The sequence below is a fragment of the Mesoplodon bidens genome, assembly GCF_964165515.1.
Source record: "Mesoplodon bidens genome assembly, chromosome: 4".
Classification (NCBI taxonomy): domain Eukaryota; kingdom Metazoa; phylum Chordata; class Mammalia; order Artiodactyla; family Ziphiidae; genus Mesoplodon; species Mesoplodon bidens.
In genome coordinates this window covers 140,460,486-140,469,167 of record NC_138160.1, presented here as the reverse complement: position 1 = coordinate 140,469,167, position 8,682 = coordinate 140,460,486, and the positions used below count along the sequence as shown (strand labels likewise).

General features: G+C 59.8%; 1 protein-coding gene across 2 annotated transcripts; it reads right to left on the bottom strand.

Annotated features, from left to right (window-relative positions):
* Window positions 1-1,406: 1,406 nt before the first annotated feature.
* On the bottom strand, window positions 1,407-6,360 carry TMEM59L (transmembrane protein 59 like). 2 transcript variants are annotated; one of them, XM_081232018.1, is made up of 8 exons: window positions 6,118-6,360; window positions 5,042-5,201; window positions 4,847-4,956; window positions 3,554-3,706; window positions 2,880-2,982; window positions 2,413-2,530; window positions 2,193-2,310; window positions 1,407-1,947 (listed from the first exon to the last, which is right to left on the bottom strand). In XM_081232018.1, exons 1-8 carry the CDS (start codon window positions 6,277-6,279, stop codon window positions 1,819-1,821), a joined length of 1,053 nt encoding a protein of 350 aa, XP_081088144.1. In that variant the 5' UTR covers window positions 6,280-6,360; the 3' UTR covers window positions 1,407-1,818. The 2 variants fall into 2 exon arrangements, with proteins under 2 accessions (XP_081088144.1, XP_081088145.1); XM_081232019.1 differs by having other exon boundaries at window positions 3,554-3,619.
* Between the last annotated feature and the right edge of the window lie 2,322 nt (window positions 6,361-8,682).

Genomic DNA, 8,682 nt, shown 5'->3' with positions numbered 1-8,682 from the left:
CCGTCATCACACAGTGTTCTACTGGGCAGCGCTGGCCTGCCATCACTTCTCACCTCTGCCCGGGTCTTATTTCTTGGTGACGTTCCCGGGGCTGCTCTGAAACCCTACACTGGGCCCAGAAATGTACTCAGGGGCCTAAATTGCCTTTATGTTGAATCCTGATGCTCATGATATCAGGCAGGGTCCTGGCAGCAAGCAGGAGCCAGTCAGAATGGAAGATTCAGGAGAGCAGTAATAAAGGGGATATTTACAGAGGTGCAGCAGGGCTGGGTAACTGACATGGGGTGGTGCAGCACACAGGATGGGCAACAGTGGGGAGCTGTTTACACACCCAGGCTGAAGGCTCACTTGGTGGAGTTGTGGCACTGGGTTGGAGGATGCAGGGAGGGAAACAGGGAGAGAAACCCCCGACTTCTCACTCCTCCTTCCTTCCACCTCCTGCTGGTGTCCCCCCGGCTGACTCTAGTAGAGGCTGAGGGCCCAAGTGCATCAAACTCCCAGGACACAGGGCGGGGTGAAGGGTGGCGGGGCAGATACTCAGCCCCACTCAGCTCTAACTCACCTTCCCCCAACCACTCACCCATCACCCACAGGCCTCCATCAGACCTTGGAAACCTCTGCCACATTGACCACCATGTCCCTCATCCCAAACTCTTCCCAGGAGGTGCGGCCCCCACCAGCCAAGAATCTCTGGTTGCCAGCAACAGAAACAACTCTAGCCTACTTAACCGAAAGATTTACTGGGAGGATCTTGGGGAGTCTGCAGAATGGACAGGAAGGATGGAGTGCCATGGCTGTGGCCTCATCAGGGTGGGCTGTTCCTGTCCTACAAGACTCCTCTTGAATGCAAAGTGCAGGAAAGAACGCCAAGTCTGGACCTCTTGGGTAAGGAAGGGGAGAGAACCTGTGGACAGGATCCTGAGACTGCCCCCAACAGGGCAGAGCTCCATCCCCAAAAGAAAGGCGGATGGAAGCCAGGTGGCGACAAAATTAACAAATATCCTCTTCAAGATGTGACCTGTCCATTTCACAGGAGCCCCGTGGAGGCCCAGGAAGGGGCACTGACCCACCTGGGCCAGGCAGGTGGCACAAGCCGCCTATCCAGAGTCACCCCTAGTTAGGAATGTGATGTGCGCTGGGTAGCAGAGGGGCTGTCCTTCCAGGTGTCAGCTGGTTCTCACCACTCAAGCCACGGGGAGTTCCCGAAGTTCCCCTCCCCCATCTCAGAAAGGGCCTGGTGGGCAGGGGTCATGGCCACGTTCAGGCCAGTCCCCAAGAGGCAGGTGGAAAGACCAACAGAAGCAGGCTCAGTCCAAGATGGGTTTTATATCATGGTTTATTCCTCCCGACCCCCATGCTGTGGTCCTTCCACAGCCCAAGGACCGTCCCACCCCCATGTTGCATGGAGCTACCCACCACCTCCTCTCTTGGGGGTGGGCTCCTCTCACGAGGCTACATCTCCAGGGGTGGGGTGGGGAAAAAGGGGGAAGCCCTAGAACAAAGCAGCTCCCCTGTGGCCTCAACCCCTCAGAGGGGAGAAAGGAGGAAGGACGAAGGCAGCACAGAACTGGGGTTGAAATACTCAAGAAGCTACACGATAGAAGACAAAAGTAACACGCTCTGGGGAAGGGAGGTGTGGAGGAACCAAGGTCAGATCCCGCCCCCCAGCAGGGGCAGGGCAACCCCAGGATGGGGGGGGAGGGGGGAGGGGCGGGACTGGGGAGAGAAAAAGAATTTGGGGAGAGGAGGAGCCCAAGGACCGTCCCACCCTGACCTGGACTCAAGACCCAAGGAGCTCCTGAACTTGGCAATGGAGGCCTACAGCTTGGTCAGGTCCAGCTTCAGCTTGTAGGGCGGGGGATTGTCTGCAAAGGCGTGCGACGGGGGAGGGTACAGGGGCCAGTCTGGCTCTACCATAAAGCCCTTGTGCTGCTCCAGAGACAGGGGCTGCAGGGGGAGGAAGAGGGAGCGAGGGCTATGAGTCCTCAAACTGGCAAGGCTCCTTCCCACCCCTGACCTGAGGTTACCCCTACTAAGGGTGGGAGTTGTTTCCCCCATTTCATAAGGGAGTGTAGAAACTTGCCTAATGTCACACAGCAAGTCAGGGGTCCCTGCCTCCATGGGAGAGGGGGCAGCCCTATCCAGACGAGGGAGCAGTTCTCCTCCCACCCCTGCCTGTGGGCCCCACCCACCTGGAACTTGAGGTGCTGGCCGGGTGTGGTCACCAGGGTGGAACAGCTCAGCCACAGCATCACCAGCACAGAAAGAAAGAGGCAGCAGGCCAGGACCCAGCGAGGAAGCCCAGAGCGCCTGCCCCACCCAGCAGGCACGCTCAGTGGCCCTAGTTGAGCCAGACAGTCACTCCCCTCTGACCCCACCCCCCCCCACCATCCCCAGGGTTCTGCCACCCACCGGGACATGCAACTGAGGAAGTCGTTGTCCTGCAGCTCATCGGACTCCACCTTGGCCTTGCTGCTGGTCTTGACTCGAATCTTGGCCTTCCTTACCTTGTCCAAGGGGCCTACAGGGTCTGAGAGAATAGGTCACCTCTCAGCAGCCTCCAGGCCTTCGCCAAGAGGCAACAGCAGCCATGGAGAACAGAAAGGAGGCCAGGACCTGGGGCAACGGGGCATTGGGTCCTGGAATAAATCAGAACCCTGAAAGATGGACCACGGACCCCTGGGAGATGAACCAAGGAACCCTGGGAGATGGACCATGGAAACTTGGGAGATGCACCATGGAACCCAGGGAGATGGACCAAGGAACCCCAGGAGTTGAGAGATGGAAATCCCAATCCTCAAGGGTTCATTTGTCAGGAGAACCCCTTGTGGCAGTGGAGCCACCTGTGGAAGGAACACTGGTCTAGGCTTGGACCTTACCAACATGCACCTCCAAGGCCTCAGGGTGGGATCCCCGCCAGGTCACCTCCACTCGCTGCAGACGGGCCCCCTCGTGCCCCAGGCTCTCTACCACAGGCTGGGTCTGGGCCAGGAACAATACAGCACAGAGAAGCCCTTTAGAAAGGCACCATCTTGGCCCTAGGAGGCACCTTTCTGTGCCCCCTGTAGGTTACATTGTCCCAAGCCCAGCTGGCACCTAGTTCCACTGGGGACAGAGAGGACACCCTCTATGGAGCTGTGAGCTGTGATACCAGGGATGCTGTTCCCTGCTAATGTGGGGCCCTGATTTGTCTTGCTCCTAAAGTTGGGATGTGATCCAAGGCATGCCAATAGAATCACAGGGATTGGCTGAGAGGTTATCACATGACTGAACCAGGGCCAATCAGCTTAGTTAAAACCTCAGAGAGGTTGTCATCTAGAGCCTCAGGCATCCACCCTGCTGTGAGGAGGGACGTGCTTGCCTGAGAATGAAGCCACCAAAAAGGACAGCAGAGTCCAGCAGTGGAGTGAGACACTGAACCCCTGGATCCAGCTGTGCCTGAAGCCTGTTTCCTGTGGACTTTGCATCCCATGAGCCAAGAACCAACTCATCCCACCTTCTTACCCTGACCACCCAACCACTACTCTAGTGCGGCCCCTGCCAGAGCCCTCACCTGGAACACCACCACCTTCCCATTGTCAGTCTGCAGGTAGTATGTCCAGGTGGAGGAGACGAAGCCCTGCGCCGAGTTGACAAGGTCATTGCAGAGGGTGGAAAACAAGTCCAGGAGCGAGAGGGCCCCACCTGGAGCTTCCAGGACTTTTCTCTGCCAAGGGGAGGCCCAAGGCACAGAAATGTCACCAATGTAGGGCATTAACCAGTGGGAGGGGAGCTGGGAGAATTCATTGTGATCAAAACTCACTAAGTGGTTTGAGGCAACAGGGCTTCATACAATGAACACAGACCTCAGCACTACATTTGGATGACTGTGTGCCCTTGGGAAAGTGGATTGTCCTCTCCGAGCCCTGAAATGGGGATGATTCTCTTCCCTTGTGGGGTTGCTATGAGATTTCAACTAGACAATGGTACAAGTGCCTAATATGTAGTAGCTGCTGCTATTAAAAATATCACCATCATTGTTCTTATTTTGACAGCATCAGGAGAGAACTCAGAATAGGAAGAAATGATAGTGCACTGTGCTTTTATGAACAGTGAAAGCCTGGAAGGGGTGAAGGAAAATGAGTGAAGAGGGAAAGGGCTTTCTGGGGAATCCCAGCCCATGCGTTTCTGGCTGTGATGAAGGATTTCCTGTGCCTCAGTTTCCCCTGATGCAGCGTTTTCTAGACTCTCTCACAGACTATGATAGGTGAGCAGTTATTATTTCTCCCTGGAGTGGGGGGAGGGGTACTACATGTGTGCTTGGGAAGCTGCTCCCTGCACCTCCGTTCTGAGCCACCCCAGATGAGAGTGGCCACTTGTTCATCACAAGGAGAGTGATTAGACCAGTAGCTGGCATGTAGGTGCTCAGCAGTCAGCTCTTGTGGCACTGAAGATGAGGGAGGTGAGGGGTGGTCACAAGCCCTAGTGGCACTGGCTTTAAATCTCACCTCTGCACAGCACTGTGTGACCTTGGCCAGTTGCTCTGTGGGCATGAAATGAGGATGACACTGTCTCAGGTGCCTCCGGGTGGCCCAAGGAATTTAGGACAGGCTGAGGTCAGGCCTGGACCAGGACAAATGCTTGCTAAATAATGTAAACTGTGGCTGTTCTGGCGGCAGCAGGGGCGGGGAGGGGGAGAAGTCACAGAGATGATAACTGAGTCTTGGGATGTGAAATGGCTTAATCAAGGACACCCAGTAGGTCCCGAATGGAATGGAGAGTCTCAGAGACGCTGGATATGAGTGCAGATTTGGGGGGTAGAGGAGAGGGGGCATGGGCCTGGGGCCACAGGTGGGAGGGTGCCCACCTTCTGCTCCAGCTCAGGCTCGGCTTCGGGCTCTGGCTCTGGATTCTGGCTCCAGCAGCCCTCGCTGCAGGCCTGCTGCTCCGTCTCCTTCACATAGGCCTCCACACAGGCTGCAAGAGGCAGGAGAGGGTGACTGGGGGCACAGCCCTTCCCAGGCCACCTCTCCCCACCCTGGCCCACCCATCCAGCCCATACCTGCTTCACACTCAGCCTGTGTGGCATTGGGCTTGGAACTCCTGGCCACGAATCGGCAGATGGAGAAGAGGCGGCAGCCTCGCTCGCAAGCACTGATCAGGACGGCCCTATTATACGCATTCGCTTTCTGGGACTCAGTGGGGTCCTCCTCCAACTCCTCCTGGAAGCGAAGATGTGGGGTTCAGGCCAGGGGAGGGGCAGGAGGAGGGCAGCGCTGGAAGCCCTCATGTGAGGAGGTAGATAATTTGATCCCCCCCAAAATCTTCTAAGGGGATTGGGATGAAGTTGGGGAGGAGGCTAAGCATGTTAGCAGGGTCTCTTAGCTCTGAGGAGGAGAGAGGGAGAGGGGGCTTGAGAAAGAGAATAAACAACGGAGGTTGTTGGGTTTGGGTAACGGCTGGAAAGCTGGGGAAGATCGAGGGAAATGGTCCCCCCCAAGGCTCCAGGGAGGAGGGCTTCTCAGGCCTGAAGAAGGAGGGGGGGCTCAGAGGAGGTTTTGTCCCCCTTCAGGCCTGGGAAAATTGGGATCCGACTGTGGGGGGGCATGAAGATAGCAGTGGGGGCTGGTAGCTCTGAGGCGGGGAGGGAGGAGGATGTGGAAGCTGCTAGGGTAGAGGGGGAGGAGAAGGGGACTGTCAGGCCTGGGGAAAGGGGGGGTTGGACGCCCCAAGGGTCCTTGCGCAGCATTGTGGAGCCAGAACCCTCTAGGCAGCATCAGGAGCCCCAGTCTCCTCCCTGCCTCAGGCTTGGAGAGACTCCAGCAACACCGAATTCATCGGAAGGACCCGCATCCCTAAACCTTCCCCCATCAGAGGGACCCCACGGCCCATCCCCTGCGGGAGGAACATCCCGATCCTCATCGGAGGGACCCCCGACCCCTGCGCTCACCACCATCGAAGGAACGCCAGCCCTTCCCCAACCAGAGGGACCCACCCCCATTGGAGAGCCCCCTTCCCTGACCCCTTCCCCCTCCGAGGAACCCTTGTCTCCCGCTCCGACTCAGGGGAATCGCATCCTCAACCCATCCCCCATTGGAGAGATCTCTGGTCCTCCCGCTGGCGCCGCATGCGCTTCACCTGAGCGGGCTGCGGATTAGGGTAACGGTCGCGGCACCGCAGCTGGCAGCTCTGCGTGTCCCCGAGCTGCAGGGCGAAGGGGTCGCGGGCAGGCGGCGCGGGGGTGGCGGGCGGAGGCTGCAGCAGCAGCAACAGGAGCGGCATCAGGGCGACCGAAGCCATGGCCAGGCCGGGCGCAAGGAGCGCGGGGGACGCCGGCTCCTGGCAGGCGCGGAGGATGCGGCGGCGGCGGGGACCGGTTAGCTGACGTCACCCGAGCGAGGCAGCCTGGGAAGGGCGGGTGGGGGATGCGGAGAACGGGCGGGGGAGCGGCGCTGCGGCACCGTCAGGGTGCGGGCAGGGCGAGGCAGGTGGATCGTGGCCCCTGCCGTCTGTCCCATCTCGGGGGTGCCATGACACCTCCCTAGTATCCACGCACGAGGGATCTCAGGCATCGCTAGCGGCCAAAAGAAAACAAATAGGGTGGTAGGATGGGGGAGAGATCTATTCGCCAGGGAATCAAGGAAGGCCTCCCGGATAGGCAACGTTGGAGCTGGCCACGCGAGGAGGCCGAAGGAACAGCGAGGGCCCTGAGGAGGGGATGAGCTTGTTGGAAAACGGAAGTAGGAGGGCGGTGGTCGTGGCTGGAACCCAGCCAGAGAGCGGAGATGGAGGGTCGTGAGTGTCGCAGAGCTGTGTTAGAGAAGGCCTTCTGAAGGTCTGTGTCATCATCTACTTTGGTACCCAGGTCAGAGATCCGGTAACGTGTGTGCAGTTTGCCTCCTTTAGGAAGCCCTCCCAGACCCTCCAGGACTCCCCCAGCCTCTCCTCCCTCTGACCCAGGCCTGATCTACAAACCTGGGGGATCTGGTCCCTGCTCCCCCAGACTAGGGGCCCCTCGGCCTGGGGCTGAGAGGGAGGCGACACAGAGATGCTGATAGGGGTGATGGGGTGCTGCTAAAATTTCTAATTCTCGTGGGAAAACTTGGGACAAGCAGGAACACTTCTGACTTCCATCGCACTCCAAGGTGACAAGAGTGTAGCCCCATGAATCTTGGGTTAGGAGGTCCCCCTAGCTTCCTCTCCGGCAGGCATGGGAGTGGGGGCTCCCCTCTAAGCCTGAGACCTTGCAAAAATGACACCCTCCCTCTCTCTGGCGTGCCCCGCGCAGGTGTCTGTCGCCTGCGCATCTTCCATCCACCCTCTGCCTCAGCAGACAGGGTGGCAGCCACTCGGGGTCAGCGTGTCAGAGGGCGCCGTAGGTTCCGGCCGAGGAGGAGGGGTCTGGCGGGGGTGGGGGCTGATGGCTGGCACGCCCCCTCCCCCGGCCGGCCGCCGCGCTTTCATCTCCGCGCCTCAGCCAGCCCCCACATGGCTTAATCAGGCGCGACTGTGCCTGGCGGACCCTGAACATCTGGATCCCCGCGCGGCCCCTCCCCCGCCCCGCCCCTCCCAGGCTAGGCTGCCGCGCGACCCTGAGGCCAGGGCCTCCAGCCTGCGGTTTGCGCGAGAGCCAGGGAACCCCGCATCTAACCCACCGCGCGCCAGGCCTGCGCCTTGGGAAACAGCCATTGGTTATGACCAATACTGTCCCCCGTTTCACAGGTGGGAAACCTAGTCTCCAGGACCCCTCCGCAGAGCCGGGATTCAAGCCCACACATGTCAATTCCAGAGCCCAGCGCGCTGAAGCCCTCCACAATTACTGTTCTTCATTCATTCCAAACAAAACACTTCCCAAGTATTTTCTTGTAACAACCTATAAGGAAGAACTGGCAGCGTTGTCCAATTTACAGCTGAGGAATTTGAGGATCAGGGTGGCAAAGGGGGTCGGCCCAGGTGACAAGCGAGGGAAGCCAAGAGAGGTGGGCAGACCCCTGCCAAGACTAGGCGGTGGGGAGTCAGGGGAATCGGGCTTAAGAGGCGTCTCTTAAACCACAACAGGAAGGAAGGATACCCGCGCCTTTTTAAAAGCGGAAGGGGAAACTGAGGCTGGAGGAGTTGGGACGCTGGCCTAGGTCACTGGAGAGGAGTGAGAGGGTTTGATTGCCTCCCACTCACCCCCTTTTCCGCTGCAAGAGGCCGCCTGGGGCGGGAGCGGAAGGAGAACTTGACCCCGGCCCCCCAGGTGAGCCCCCGCGCCCCTCCTGCCGTTCCCGAGGGAGCAGGTCCAGGTGAGGGGCAGGCGGGCCGGCGGGCGGCCGGGGTCGGGTTTCAGGAAATCCGCCGACATTCCTTCGGGGCTTAAGAGGGAAAGTTGACTCGGCGCCGCCCCTCGCCCCCCCCCGCCCCACTTCCTACCCCCCGGGGCGGCAGGCGCGGGGGGGGGCGGTGCCGGGGCGGTGGGGGAGGGCGCTGCGGCCGGCCTGGGCGTGAATCAGAGTCCGGCCGGGCGTCCGGGAAGCGGCGGCCGAGGTCAGGGCGGGCATCGGACAAGCGCCCTTTATCCCTTGCCGCCCTCGCCACGACCCCGTTGACCCCCACCCCCAAGCCGGGTACAGCCTGGGGAGCGGGCACGGCTCCCTGGCGCCGGCGGCTTGCAGACAGTGGTTGGGGGGAGGGGAAGGGGCACAACTGTCACCCCCAACA

Bases quoted from the DNA above. Each gene is read 5' to 3' on its own strand.
- TMEM59L (XM_081232018.1), bottom strand. From the start codon at position 6,279: ATGGCTTCGGTCGCCCTGATGCCGCTCCTGTTGCTGCTGCTGCAGCCT. The intron at 2,983-3,553 runs GTGAGGGCTCTG...TTCCTGGCCCAG, and splicing joins GGAAGGTGGTGGTGTTCCAG to ACCCAGCCTGTGGTAGAGAG. The intron at 1,948-2,192 runs GTGGGTGGGGCC...CTCCCCCTGCAG, and splicing joins GCCAGCACCTCAAGTTCCAG to CCCCTGTCTCTGGAGCAGCA.